We start from the raw sequence: 16238 nt of genomic DNA, 5'->3' as shown, positions 1-16238 counted from the left end.
TTAATCACCTTGATATTCACAATTGTTTGACCAAAAAAGAAAAGATGGGAGAATTTACTGCCTTTCTTTCGCTGAATTTTCTCCTCTATGCCGGTGTTGTGGCCAGTACCCTTACCAACATTTCTGCCAGAGAATCACATGCATTTCAACACAAGTTCATTGAATATTACTAGTTTAAAATACCACAGCATAAATCAGGAGAATAGTATGAAGTTATACAAACTCTCAAGATTTGCATCTTTCAGATGGCTTTTATGAAAAACTGCATTAGTTCAACCACTAATTTCTGTTATATGCTAATACTTTCCTTACCTTATTACTAACTTACCTTTACATCAAAAAAAATTTCACTAGACTAGAAGTTTGAGTTAATGGAAAAGGACCTTGAAGCAAAATTTCATCACTTAAAACTTTGATGAGTTCTGTAGGAATTTGGCTTTATTTTTTAATTCATTAGCAGGGAATGCTTTTCTTATTTATTTCATAAATTTGTGGGAGCATTCAGGTCAGTATCAACTATCAAATGCATTTACATGAAATTCCATGTTTTTCTTCCCATGGTTAACCATTTGCTGACAAATCATTACGCTGAAGTTTTCTTTGTATTGCTTTCATTGCATTAAATGTTCTGTTTAGACAGACTATACTAAATTTATTTCTAGCCCAAAAATAAAATACATAAAAGTATGCTCTAACTTAAAAAAAAAAAAAAAACAAACCCAAGCTGGTTGCAACTGAAAAATAATACAGACTGGCAGCTGTTTGGTAGGATATGGTAAATGAACGCCTGACTCAAAAATATATCCCACAAACACTACTACAGCTGTCTGTGACACTGTTCTTGAAACTCAGCAAAGACCTCGAAAAAAATGAATCTGAAAGCTTCATTACCACCTTACACCTAATGGTAATACTTTAACAGGTGGCGAGATGCACATTTATATCAAAAAGTCGAGAAGTTTGCTTTACAGTTGTCCAAGACTTGCATCATCATAAAAATACTTAAGGTGTCCGATTTTGCCACCCTTCCTCATCACAAACATTTATCAAAATAAGGTCCTGCTTGTAGTGAGTAAACATGGCAAAACTGTGCCTAAAGGAAAAAAAAATTCCACCATTTTATTACAAATTTTGGAAGTCACACATCAAATGTATGTATTTCATCAAAGACTCAGGGATCAAAGTCTGAATACCTTGTATATTCCCTTTTACTGAAAATGAGTCATTAATTTATAATATCACAAGTCATTGCTATGCATGCAAAAATATGCTGTAAATTGCAAGGCAATGAATAGTTTGGGTTGTCCAATAATTTTTTCCATGTAAGGGAAACAGATTTTTGATAACGTCAAATTTCTTCCAAACTTTGGATTATGTGCACCAAAAGCCACCTGAAATGCAGATACTTAATTCATGAAGTACACACACATACAACTTGTTCAAATTTTACATTCAGTTTTATTTCAGAGTATATGATGATTTTGTTCCATAAAATTCTGTCATTTGGCACTTGATGGATCTTTACAGACAAGACTCTTTTATTAAAAAAGAAAACACAGAGGAAAGAGGAAACCAAGCCCAAACTCAACACAAAGACAGCATTGCATACAAAAAAACCAACACCAATCAAAAATACTAAGGTCACTTTTCAATAGTTACTGAAATTTGAGAGGAAAGACATTCAAAAGCTGTCATTCAAGCTACATATTCTCCAGTACATCAAAGTTAGATGTTCTGTTGGGATTCCACAATTTGTAGTAGAAATAAAGACTCCCTATTCTGATTCTAGTCATCATTCAAGAACAGGGAGTGGAATTTTTAAAACAATCAATAATTAAAAAGTGAATCCTAGCTTTGGTAAAAGTCTAGTTATGAAAGAAAGAAATGCTTGAATGGTTTGTTACTGCTCATCAGAGCAGTAACTGCCTGTGCAGAGCTCTGCATCAATTAAGCCTAAAAAGAAATCCTCATTTTGTAACCACCTTTGGCAGTCACTTAACTTTGGTGGAAACAAGACCACCAAAATGCATTTGACATTGTAAGAGTACTGACTGGCACTGAACAAGAAGAGTGAATAGAAGGCATTCCTGTTGCTAGATTTCCAACAACCAGCCCCTAGTTTAAAATTACCATAAAACAGACCTTCCCATTACACCTTCTCTGTTCACTTTTGCAGTATTTGTTAACTACCCTCCACATCCCTACTTCATCATCTTTTACATTCCCCTCAAATGCTCGAGTTCTCCAAAAAGTTTAAATAAATGTCTTATCTAATGTTTCCTCTAACAAGAAAAAAAACCAAAAAAAAAACAAAACCCAAAAAAAAAAAAAAAAAAAAAAAAAAAAAAAAAAAAAACCAAAAAAAAAAAAAAAAAAAAAGCTGCTTATTTTGGAGGCAGAAAGTAGAAATTCAAACAAAAATTAAATGCAAGACCATTTCCTATTAAACAAATTTTGAAGTTTGGATGTGATTTTCAACAGTAGGCTACAACACATCATCTATAAGAAAATCATGAAAGCCTGTGACTCTTTTAGCAATAACAAACAAAAATTCAACCACGTACGCTAAGGTAAGATGTAATATTGCCAAAATTATTTTACCTCAAGTACTAGCCAGAGCTGTCCTCCCACATATTGATCTGCTTTGTAAAACATTCCATAAAATCTAACAACATTAGGATGATTGGGAAGAAACTGCAAAATATTATATTCAGCTTCAATTTCTTCATCTACATCCTAAATAAAAAACACAAAATACAGAACATATAAAGACAGTGACTCGAAATAAAGCAAGAACAAACTCTCATGGATAAAAAGAACTACTTTTTTCTTAGTTTGTACTTTTAAATAGTTTTACTTTCATGCAGCTAAAAGTACACTATACTGGACATTTAATGCATATAGAATTGTGCCACTTGTGCTCTTCTTATATATGAAAAAGTGAAGCCTATGTAAGTCAAGCAGTTGTTCTTCAAGAATTCTTTCTGTACATAATATACTTAACAAGAAAATTAAAAATTATACTTAACTCTGCTCAGTTGTCTAAGTAAGAAATTTACACATGTATGACTTTTAACCTGTTTTAAATCATGCATGTTTTTAACATGTGAGCTAAATGTAAATACATGAACCTTTGATTTATTCCTTTTTCTGTGGTCATCACATAGCACTAAACAGAGAACCATTTCACTATGCCTCAAAGGGGCCATCAATAAAACAAAATACATTCTTATTACCAAAGACATAACCAGAAACAATGAGAGAGAGAAAAAACAACCACCCATGAAATAAGAAAAGGTTCCTAGGTACTTGTTAATGAAAGAATTTTGTGACAATTACAAAATAATGTTTATACCAGCTCACAGGCCACAACTCAGAGCAGTGCTTAAGTGCTCAAACTTTCCTAATTTCTGCACAGACTTGGCTATTAAAAAATTTAAGCTTGTGCCTTCCCCAGATCCATACAAGAGAAAACAATGATGAATTTCAGTTGAATTTTACTGGCTGATGACAAAAATATAACATTTTTTAGTCAATATTTTAGCCCAGCTGTCATGATCAAACTCCAGCTTGATCCAACCTGAATAGCTCTCAGTTAAATTTTCCATTGAAAACTAGGGCCTTGGTTCTCATGGGAAGATAGGCATTTAATACCCACTAAAACCAGAGCTGGCATAGAACTACCTCTGACGATCTGGGATGTCTGCTGCTCTATTCATCTTAATTATTGCCTCACACTATTATCTGCTTATAAAAGGTAACTTTAAAATATCTTGAACTTCACAGTGTTTCTATGATGGGAAAAGCAATTCTTTTAAGGAGTACACAGAATAAAACAAAAACATTAAGGTTAACAGCATCTTGTATTTTCCCTGCTACAGTGGGCCCTATGAGGAATGCCTCTGTGCCTTCTCATGATTTGCATGCTCCAAGTGAAGATAACTAGATTTGTAGCAGAAGAATCAGACAGATCTAAAACAGAAACTAGGCAAATGCTGTCCTCAGATAAGACGATCAAATTCTAAGTTGTCGTTCAGTTGCTGGTACTAAAATCCTTCTGTAAATGCATTCTGTAAAATTGTTACCTTCTGGATGCTCTCAGTATCTTACACATTTGATTTACATTTCAGGTTTAAGAATTCTTTTAAATTAACATTGAAGTTACAGTTTCACATTTTCTACTTACACTGACAGGATCCAGAATCTTCACTGCTGCCAAGCTTCCGTCTTTCTTATTAGCAACCTTATAGACTTTACCATAAGTGCCTTTCCCAATAGTCTCTATAATTTCCCAGGTATCTGAGGGATCAGCTAATGATTCTAGTCCAATCATACTGGAATTATATTGAAACAATCCATACAATGGTTTCCTGGAAAATAAAGCAGACATACATACAGTGGGAAGCCCTAAGTAACTTGGTAGTAAAGAAGGTATCTTATGATAAAGAAATCAAATATTGTCCTAATTTAAGAAGAAATACATTAACATTTCTTTGTATCAGAAGACAATGTTAGCAAAATAAAATCTAATGCAAAATTTTTATAGATGGAGTCAGGATGGATGACTGAAGAAAAATTTTAGTGAGCATTTCTGTGCATTGTGATAACATGGCAGCATTTACAGATGGCATATTTATGCATTATTCGGAATCAGATATGTGAAATTTGTATCATAAGACTGTTTAAACCAAAACAAACTCCTCTTGAAGTCAAATAATACCTATCTAAATAAGGCTCTACACCTGTCATCAGTAAAAGTACCTTTTGCATCTATGACATCATTGCATTCCTACAACAGAAGTCATTATTTTACAGCACAAAAAAGCAAAAGAACAGTATCTGCTATATCTTCAATAATGTAAAATCTGCATATAAAAAAACTGAAATCACCACAAAATGTAAACATTATGGGGAATGGCTGAAGTTGTGAAGCAAGTTAGTGCTTTGCTTCTTCTATTTCCTGATTTGTTAACCTTCAGAAATTAAAACATCCTTGTTTTAAAAAGGCTGCCATTTGTTTTTTATTTATACATTGAGACATTATGTATGAACCCAACCACTTCTGCAACAACCACACATTCAGGAGACCTTAACACTAAAATACTGCAGCTGAAATTTATTTAGGAAGAAATTTCTCATTCTACTCCCCTCACATGTCTCACACACCTCTGGGCTTTGAAATGATGTACGGAGAGGGCTTCTAGCTGTAAAAAACTCAGCAGTACTCTCCTCAGAAGAAGCCTCAAGACATTAGAGACCTACCAATTACAAATATTTCTGCCATCAGTTGGAGAAAAGTTCTCAGTGGTTAAATTCGATTTCTTCTAGGCAAGCAAAAGAGAACACCAGATGCTGAAAAATTACACTTTGACAATTAACTCTACTGGCTAGGGAACATATTACACAAAGCTATTTGGGACTGCACACGTCTATGCAATTTGAGGCAGGACTATATGCCATCAACAAACCCCTGCACTCTACCCTGTTTTGCATACTTGGGAAAAGACAGAATGAAAGCACAAAGCCAACCTGATGGAGTCTACTCAAGCTGCTCCGAGGCTGGTAGGGACAAAGAGCATGATTTTTTCTTCTAAGAGATAGTAACTTGAATCTTGAAAAAGCTGACCAACCAAGACAAACAATAGGATGAGACAAATATTTATTAATAGGTTTCAGCCATTGACATAGTTTCTTTCTTTTATCCATGAAAAGAGATATTCCTCATCAAAGTAAATTTCATTATTCTCTCATAACACCTGACTTCTTCTATTTTGTAAACCTTTACTGTCAGAGAAAATTAAATCAGACCAGGGATGACAGACTAACTTAAATAGCAATCAGACAAATGTGCAAGCAACATTTTTCTACTTTTAAATAAAATATTTCTCTTGAAGATCAACAATAGAATCAATGACTGGATATTATCATCCCTTAACAGTATCCCCATGATAAACAGACTACATGCATTATGTATATCATATAAGATATCATTAAAGAAGTATAGGTTACAGACAGTGCACAAATCACTTTTCCATCTGTGAACCAGAGCCTTTCAACTGTATTCTGAGGCTGTTTAGAGCCATGGAAAAGCCATCTGGAAAAATACGTGGTGTCCTGGAAGTTCTACTGTGATAATTGCCTAGGTTGTGAAAACAAAAAAATCCAAACTCTATATAGAACATGCAGATATTGCTAATGAAATAATTACAACTGGAATAAAATCAGCAACTTCTCACAAATCTATTATCACGGCTCTCTTCCTCAAAAATTACAGGAAGAAAAGGGACTCGTAAGCCAGAGAAACAGCTTTACAAATATTGTTCTATTTTCACTACTGCTTCACTCAACTTCTACACACAACAGTAATTCCCTTCTGCATTCCAAAATGCACCCTCTTCTAGCTTACAGCAAGATGCATTATCTGTAGAGATTTTAGAATTAGTAAGAGTCTCACTTCAGCCTGGTGCTTTCTAACAATCATGATACACAGTACTAGACAGGTTTGAGTTCTCTTATAGCTGGTAGGGACATGAGAGCAATACCAGCCAATACTAGTGGTAGTAGTGAAAATACTGCTTCCATACAAATAATTCCCAGACAGGCCTCCTCTCTGCAATGTTCCATTTGTCTCAGCCCTCTTGTCTGTGTTTTGAAACAGCTGGCTTATGCACTTCTGGCATTTACAAGCACTGTGGAAGAGTAAGAATGACATATTCAAAAGTAAGGTATTTCACTATTTGTAGAGAACTCAGTATTGGTCCCACACTAAATTGTAACTCCTTGGTAGAAGAATTCAGAAAGTAAAGTTGACATTATTAGCTATGGCCGCACCTAGCCATGACAGACCCTATTCTGCTGGCTAGTAGTGGTCACACACAGACAGCCACCTCAGAAGCAATTGTTAGAGGAATTAATGAACAACAAAAGGCACAAGAAAATCAATAGTCAAAACAGCATCTTCTGCTGTTCTCCTCCTGCTATTTCTCACTGGCTACATTAAAACAAAGAGAATGTCGATATGTTGAAATGAAGCATACCAAAAAAAAAAAAAAATCTATCAAGACACCATCCTGTAATTGTTCTCAGTTGGACCCAGAAAACAGACTGCAGAATGTGCTGTGGGTAGTTTTTTTGAGATAAAAGTTACTGATGGAAGAAGATGAAGGAGAAGGATAAAAGCATGTTCAAAAGCTATTACTGATGCTATAAAACTTACAAACAAAAAAAGAACCATACTTTAGCTGATCACATATTTTCACTAGGCAAACATAAGGGATGAAACAAGACAACCATAATAGAACTGCTGTTATTTATAGATGAAAGGTAGATCCCTGAGAACACTCCAGCTAAATTCAGTTCATAGAACAAGTCTCGCTTGAATATACAAGCCATGAAATCAACTCTGGGTGTTCAAACTGGAAACAGAGAGAACATAAGTGGAAAACATGTTCTCTCTTTTCACATATTCTAACTTAAAGTTTTTATTGTTTGTGCTTACATACACTCTCTTCGTCTACATAAAGTCCTTTAAATTCAGGAGTATCTTCATTATTTTCTTTTCTTTTTGCTCCTTTGTATGGATGGACTAGATACTCCAGGCTTTTAGAACTTGCAGTATTAGCCACAAGGCCAGAGCTGAGTGATAACCAGTGGCAATGGATTGTGTCTGGATGCCAGCTCTGATGAAAGCATTGTGATTATTTGCTCCCTTGTCTTGCCTATGCTTCCAGTTCATCAAAGTGTGAATCACAACCACATTCCTAGTATCAACCATAATAACCTGACCACAAAACCAGCTACTGACCATCATGGAACAGAAATCTAAATGTCACTTAGTTCTCTAGAAATAAAGAGAACAAAGAACACTCTAGTCAAATGGTAAAAGTTTCACACCACCACTCCTAAATCAGTCCTGAACTGAAGGTACTTCTAAGATCATAACCTTAACTCAAATTTTTGGATTAAATATTTGAATCTAAACCAGAAAACTCTCCATTAATATCCTGGAAAATGTATGGTAGGAAAGATGTATGTGCCTAGTCCAGACAATCCAGTACGTTTTCATTTAGATTCATTCATAATAATGCGTGGCAATACAAATGTTTGTAAGTAAACTCGTGTTGGACCCTTATATTTAAGAGAACAACATTAATCGTTGTCCGATAATGTTTGATCATTTTTGTATTGTCCATATAAATCAAACTACTCTGGGCAAGGGGTGAATACATTATCCTGATCAGCCAGTTTCATAAACAAACAGATCCAGGATGCATAAAGGTAAAGGTCAAGTACAGCTTTGGCCCTGACCAGCTCCCCTGCAATCTTCTGACTGGGTGGGCATTTTCAGTCTTTTCAGCAGGACTGTGTCAGATCAGGAGGCACTCCTGACTCCACTGCTGAGTCACGAAGTTATTTTACTCCAGAACTATTTAGCACCTCATCCTGTGACTCCCAAGTGCCACAACACTCTTGATGAACTTCCATCTTTCATGAGGTCCAGGTAATATTGCATCTTGGATCCTTCATATCTGCATCTCCCATAAAAGTCAGATTTCTTCCGCTTCCCAGAAACTGATTCTGAAGTTGCTTCCCTCTTACCACAGACCCATGGCTGCAAGTAATCTCTGTGTAAATATAACAGTCATACCAGTTTGTTTCACCTCAAGCCATTTTATAGATGAATTGTACTTGCCAGCAGTGTAGTAATGGTCTTAAAGAGATCTATCTGCTTAACATGCACAGAAAGGTGTCATACACTTTTAGCTAAATTAAACACTCCCTCAATCTACTGCAGAATAAAGAACAGAAAAAGCAAAGCACCAGGATCTTCTTGAGTAGGAAGGTCTTAAAGGTGAGGGTAAAGTCTAGTCACTCCATCTTTTTCCTGTACATATTCCTTAATACTTCAGGAAGTTTCTTGGTGCTTTGATTCTTCTATCTAATTTTTACTCATGTCAATGGTATTATATTAACAATCAAATCTCTTTCTGTTAGAATTATCCAATCCCATTCATTTACATAGTATTGTATAGATACCATATGCTTTATTCTGATCTCCATAGTTGAATTTCTATAACTGAATATGCACAACAGCTGAAATCTAACCAGAATTGAAAGATTTGTAGACAGTAATTCACAAAACTGAGAAAGCTAAAAAGCAACTTGTTTCATGAAGCTAAACTAATGAATTTGATCAATCTGCATCTTTTACCCAAGATACAATCATAATGACTTTCATTCTTTCTTTTCTCTGGTATCTTCAAAAGAATCTGCTGTAGCTGGTATTGTTAGCACATGGGTAAAACAACCAAATCAGAATGTATCAAGAACAAAATTCAACCTGTATCACTCCTCAGAGGGGACTGGTTCCTCTTTTATGAAAACTGTAGGAACTTTTTTATTTGGGGGATATCTACTTCTCGGTCAAATCTGGATTCAGTCTTCTGTGAGAAAGGACTTTCTCACAAAACCTCAAGACTGTTTCACTCAGGTTCAACATAAATATCCTAACATCACTGTTGACATTGAAAGTTAAGCAAAAAAATGGTCAAAGCATCTGCATAATTCACAGAAGCGACTAGTGCAGGAAATCTGCACTTCTTGCCAGTATGCAAAAAAATTTATTTTGTTTTCACAAAATTAGCAAAATGTATTATTAATGGAAAATGACACTTCCATGGTTTTCTGGTAGGCATGGTGTATTTCAGAAACTAACTGAGACTAACACAGAAAACTACATTCAGTGATGAAAGACCGAATGCTTCGCTGAGAATCAAATTATTGCAAAACATAATTTCCTGCACGTGATAAGCTAAGTATTTTTGAGAGTCATTTTATCCTGTGAGGTAAAGAGTATCTTGCTACTACAACAGAAATCAACAAAAACTTTTGTTGCAATTCTGAGTCCCACTGAAAATAAAGCCCCTGATCATTCACACAGGGCTACAATACATTACATTTATTTGACGGCTAACTAATCAGCTCCACGTCTTCAACTCCAAGGACCAAATGCTGAATAAAATCATGTACCTAGTTACCATAGTTATTAAATTAATTAAACATTATTAAGCAGAAATTATTTTCCAAGACCAGATCCAAATATCTGAAAGCCTGTTAAGAAGAACAGCTCAAACAATCAATTCTGATCAGCGGTATTCCTATTGCAGAAATGCTATTTACATTAGCTATTGAAACAGAATTTCAACAAGCAAAATACACTAAAGCAGTTACAAATTACTAACATCTAACACATGAGTTCCACTTTAGGTTGTGAACTCAGCACTAAAATAAAGCTTATAATCCCATTACCCCATTCAGTTATAAACTGCAGGTGGCAAATCAGGTGACTACCAGGTGCACTCCCCATGTGTGCAAAATCAATACCTGAGAAGGTTTTCTCTGCCTCCTTCGGTAGCAATTTAACAGGGCAAACAAAATGCATGTGTTAGTGCTAAAATAGAAGGATGAAGGGCTGCAACAGACCAAAACCAGCCTCTTCACCACAGTCTTTACCAAAAAGTTTGACAAGCATTGTGTATGGACAAGGAAGAAGAAATCTAAGACAGATGTAGGATAAACTTTGGAAGAAAATAACTGGAACCTTAGTGACCTATTTTCTGAAACCAGCTTATTTTATATTGGATTTCTGTCCTGCTAAGCATATCAGAATTCTTCAGCACCAAGATAGCTTCCTCACAGGGAAAGCTTGTTTCAGCCAGTGCTGCACAGAACCATGTGTTCCATGTACTGGTTTTCATGCCCAGTATTAGACAACAGCAGTGTGTGTAATATCTGCTAGCTTAAGATGCAGTCATGGAGCTACTAATAAATTGGTTCAATCCTAGCAGCTTCACATCATTAATGCTAAAGATCATTGTGACACTAATTGATACTGAGCTTGATCTATTTATCAAGTCTTTTACAAGCAGGAGCTGAAGAATTAAAGCCACTTCGTCATTCACATAGAGTGAGCAATAACTACTCAATATTTTGAAGGAATCTTCCTATTGTTTCACAATATACCTTAATTGTATAATGCAATCAATCATAATTCACCACCATAATTCTCCAGTATTTATTTTACAGCAATTTTATTCTAATGCAGAATTTAATAAGGAGAGATACTCTCTTTTATCCATAAGAAAAATAATAAACTATTAATCATGATATGAAGAATCTCTCTTAGCACTAACAATGACTTCTTGCTTAAGATGAAGCATTTTCATCAGTGAGCTAGTTGTCATGCATTAGCAGCTTGTGTGCAGTAGCCTAGCGTGACACCAATTTGCATAATTTCTCTCCTCTAACAGGCTTCAAAAATAATAATAGGCATATGAGATAGAATCCATTATTTTAAACTTATTTCAGCAGCTATCTTCAAGGAACAGTTATCAGAAAAACCTCTACAGAATTAAGTTTAATAAATTATAAATGTATTATTTGGGTTAGGCTTTCTGGGCCTATAGCCATTCATATTGAATTCTGTAACAAAGACCAAGACAAAACCACAAAGCAATTGGCAATTGATGTCTTCCCAGACAAGAGGCAGGACTGGGATACTAAGCAAGTTGCAGAAAACTGGGAAGAGCTGCTGACTCCCTCAAAGGCAGGGAGGCCCTGCAGAGAGATGTCAACAAATTAGAGGGCTAGGCAATCACCTATTGTATAAAGTTCAGCAAGGAAAAGTGCCGGGTTCTGCATCTGGGATTGGGCAACCCTGGAAGTACAGACAGACTGGGGAATGAGGCGCTGGAGAGCAGTGCCACAGAGAGGGACCGGGCGGTCCTGGTCACTGGTGAGTTGGATGGGAGTCAGCAGTGCCCTGGCAGCCAGGAGGGTCAGGTGTGTCCTGAGGGCATCAGGCACAGCACCACCGGCCAGGCAGGAGAGGGATTGTCCTGCTCTGCTCTGGGGCAGCCTTACCTCCAGTCCTGTGTGTGGTTTTAGCCACCACAATGTAAGGTATTAAACTATAGAGAAATGTCCAAAGAAGCACAATGAAGACGGAGAAGGCCTTGAAGGGGAGCTGTGTGAGGAGAAGCTGAGGTCACTTGGGCTGCTCAGCCTGGAGAACAGAGACTGAGGGGGGACCTCATCACAGGCCTACAACTCCCTTGTGAGGGGAAGAGGAGGGGCAGCACTGATCTCTTCTCTTGGTGACCGGGGACAGGACCTGAGGGAATGGCCTGAAGTTGTGTCAGGAGAGGTTTAGGTTGGACATCAGGAAAAGCTCTTTCACCTAACGGGTGGTCAGGCTCCCCGCGGAAGTGGTCACAGCACCAAGCTTGACAGAGTACAAGAAGCATTTGGACAATGCTCTCAGGCACATGGTGTGACACTTGAGGGTAAGTGCTCTGGAGGGCCAGGAGCTGGACACAATAATCCCTGTGGGTTCCTTCCAACTCAGCATATTCTGTGATTCTGTGACTGTCTAAATGTAGTTGGACAATGCCAGTATTCACTGCTGCTCACAGTGAACTTGCAAATCAGGGTTTTGGGGGTACAGATAAAAAAAAAAGACAGACAGTGATAAAAACAGAAGCAGCTCTGAGCTGTTATACCTGTGTATGTTATTAAATAATGATTTATTCAACAGGGAGTAACAAAAACAACTTTTTTTTTTCTGATCTGAACTCGAAAGAGACAATACCATTTGTTAATATTAATAAAGCAAGAAGAATAATGTCTTAACATACTGATATAACTACTGCTGAACCTTTTGTTATCTTCCTGGCTCATGCATTTCTACATTGGGAATACCAAATAATATTGCTGCAGTATTCCAATTCTCTCAGATAGTAATCCAGTACAATGTCTGGCCTTATAAATTTGAAGAGTAATTTAGACATTGGTCCACTTTACTACACATTCTGACATATGGTCATCAATAAGAAAGATCTGATTTATCTTTATCACACAAGTCTGACATTTAGGCCTGATGTCCACTAATACAAAAACACATCACCAAAATACTCAGCTATCCCATTAAGTGAAAAGATACAAGCACCCCAGGAGAAACAATAGATGCCAATACTGGCAAGAGCAAAAATTCTCAGAACTTGCTCCTGTCAGCTATTTCACACTGAGGAGCACTAATCAATTTCAATTCCTACTTCAGTTCAGGGGATTTGAAGGAGATTAACAACTCCAAGAGCTGAGATCTTGAAGAGAAACAATTTAATAACAATAAAATTGTCCATGAACTTTCAGAATAGAATTTAAACACAGAATAAAGTACCAAACTGGCGTTTCTCCCTGATTAACTCTTGGGTTGCTGCAGATGGTCTGGAAGAAACTTAAGAGAATTCCTGAACTTAATTTACAAAGAGAAAATATGACAGGTAAGAATGCTGTATCACACACTGGGTACAGCAACTATGACCTAGAATAATCAACCTTTAGCAGCTCATTAGCACCTATTTAGTTTTCTTTTATACATACTGCTCAATTTATGTAACAACTGTGTGTTCAATACTGTGGAGTTTCAGAACTCAAAAGAGAAAAACATTTTGTGATACCATTAAAAAAAAAAAACAGAAAAAGAGAAGAGATAAAATAGTTGTACGTCACCACAAGCAGCACTGAACTGAGGTATCAGTTAAGGCAGACCAAAAGTAGATTAGATTGCACAGACAATATGAAACAGGATCTACTGTATTACATATCTAACAATGTTTCACCTTCAGCCATTTTCTATCACTTCTTATGACAGTGGATCATTTCCCCTTTATTAAGGATACCTTTTGCAAACTGCCCCAGTTCCTAGCTTACTGTTTAAGCAGGGAGTACTTGCTAAAACAACAAAGTTTGAAGCACCATAAAAGCAGGATGAACAAAACAGAAACTGACACGATCCAACTAAGAAGGTTATTTTTATATAGTGTGAGTGATGTGGTGTAATGAGGATGCTCCTTTTACAAGGCAGCATTACAAATAGAGCCTACATTTCAAATACAATCCTAAGAGTTTGGAGAACTCAAGAGATACTCTTGACTAGAACTGACCTCCTGTACTGTAGAAATCGTATTTTAGATATGCTTCAGGTTCTATTTACAAAATGGACAAACCTGTACCCTCCAACAGTAATACCTTGTATTGGAAGGTGTCTCCTACACAGGCATCCCAAGCTACAACTCTCTACACATTATGGCAATGTCCCACTGCAACGGCCCTCTCAGAAGTGCCATCAGCTGTTGCCAGGTACCAGTGCAGAAGCAGCCCCATGGTTTGCCCTAAGTGTCCTTTGAAGCTCAAAGCAGATACATTTTGGCTTCTCTCGTCAGACACCTGACTTTGGAGACTATCTCAGTTAGCCACAGAGGCATGCTGGCAGCTTCTTCTCCCATGCCTTGAAACCCTCTCTCAGTTCCACAGCAAGGGTATTTTTAAAGATATGTGTGAGGTGAAATAAATATATGCACAGACTTAACAGGATTTCTGAAAACATCTTCAGCTACTGCAAGGAACATAAATAAACAATAAAAACAACAGACATCTTGTTTTGACTTCAGTCTCAGCTTCCTGACATCTCAAACTCTTTCAGCTTTTCACTATAACCAGGAGCTCCCAGTCTCTCATTTCAAGCTTGGGTCATTTACTCTGAAACAGATTTGCTCTTATTTTCTAAATCCCTCCTCCTGATCTCTGCAGCATGCCAGCTTTTCGTGAAAAGAGAGGCTGATTTTCCTTCAAAATGGCTGATAAGAATCCCTTTCCTTTAATCTTCTGCCCTGCCTTGCTAGGTCATTCCTCTTCAAACACACTATGTGACCAAAACCTCCCACTGAACTCCAGCATCCCACTTTAAGTCTAAACTTTGATAATTGATTTGTCCTACTGAGTATTCAATCTTTTATTTCATGCTACTCAGTCATCACAATTTAATTTTTCCTCTTTGTCTTCCTTTTGTTCTTTTTTTCCTCTTGCTTTTGGCAGGTGCAAAGTTTATTTCAACCAATATACAAAAGCAGAAGCATATCAAATAAGGCAAATAAAACCACATTCAAAATGATGCTTGTAGTCGGATAGATTTATACAAAAACCTCCCCAATGTCAAACAGAAATTACATATTGTATATAGATTCCTTGAATTGTCCCAGCTGTCAATGTATTTTTACTATACTCACATTTCTGTAAATGGACTTTCTTCCATCACTACTCTTCACATAACGGAAGGTTTGTTACCCAGCTTACAGAAACAATGCTTGCATCTACAAGATATTCCCTTGAGGGTGTTTCAGCAAAAACAATATATTGTGCTGCGTTTTTGGAAATTGCCATATCTGCTTTATATCCTTGTGTTATCAATTTTATAAAGGTAATTCTTTATAATGAATTATTTATTTCCTGTAGTAATAGACACCTGAGATAGTAATAAATATTTATACATTCAGTTAGTTCACTAATGAAAACTGAAGCAATTCTAAAATGGGATGTTATCTCAGAGGCATGGGGATCTAACAGTCTGCTCAACTCTTACATTAGTGACAACAACCACTATGTGGGAAGCAACAGGAGGTGGAAGAAACCGGCTCCTGAAAGCATGGTACAGCAATGAGCTAAGGTCTCAAGATAGAATATTTCTGCGTGTATCCCAGAAAAAAAATCTCACTTGTCTCTCTGTTCTTCCAATTTGTAAAATGTGTGGTACTATCCTCCAATCATACTCGTTTGCAATCCCTGGGCTTTTCACTAGCATTCCAGAGAGATTCCTCTTCAGCAGTGGAAATATCTCAGACAATGAGTTATTGGTTTGTGCATTGACCTGTGCACCTCCACTGTCTTTACAGCATCTAAGAAATATTTTGGGTTGCTGGCTGCATGAAAGTAATTCAGTACCACCTATGGATTGCAAGTCTACAGGCACAAATTCCTTCAAGTTATTTGGCTGCACTGATATCACCCCAAACCAGGTCAACATAAACAGCTAGAAAAAGAGTTTGTTTACTGCATTCATAATAAGACAATGCAGTTTACCAAGTTTGTAAAGTCAAAAGATAATAGAAAATTAAAAAAAAAATTTAAAATGTCTGCATCCATTTAGACACAGATCAGTCCTGAAAGGTCTTATCTAATAAACACACAGCTCTTTTTCAGCTCATATCCCCCTTCATAATCCATCCCTGTCTCTGGGGCAATTCACCTATGTCTGCACCTCTAAAACACAAACTACAAGTCATTTATCTAAGAACGTAGTAATCTGTTTGTCCATCAAATAATTGTTTTCCACCTTCTGGAGA

At 36.6% G+C, this 16238-nt stretch overlaps 1 protein-coding gene across 1 annotated transcript in view; it reads right to left on the bottom strand.

Annotated features, from left to right (window-relative positions):
• MYO3B (myosin IIIB) overlaps positions 1–16238 on the bottom strand; it is a 196591-nt gene that overhangs the window by 166743 nt on the left and 13610 nt on the right. Inside the window, exons 4-5 of the mRNA XM_041473419.1 lie at positions 4187–4370; positions 2602–2736 (exon numbers count right to left, since the gene is read on the bottom strand). Of these exons, the coding sequence (XP_041329353.1) occupies positions 2602–2736; positions 4187–4370 (319 nt within the window). The remainder of the gene's footprint in view (positions 1–2601; positions 2737–4186; positions 4371–16238) is intronic.

Source organism: Pyrgilauda ruficollis, unplaced genomic scaffold, assembly GCF_017590135.1.
Source record: "Pyrgilauda ruficollis isolate IOZ18807 unplaced genomic scaffold, ASM1759013v1 scaffold3, whole genome shotgun sequence".
Taxonomy (NCBI): Eukaryota; Metazoa; Chordata; class Aves; order Passeriformes; family Passeridae; genus Pyrgilauda; species Pyrgilauda ruficollis.
The sequence above is the reverse complement of the archived record's forward strand: the minus strand, read 5'-3'. Positions and strand labels throughout refer to the sequence as shown.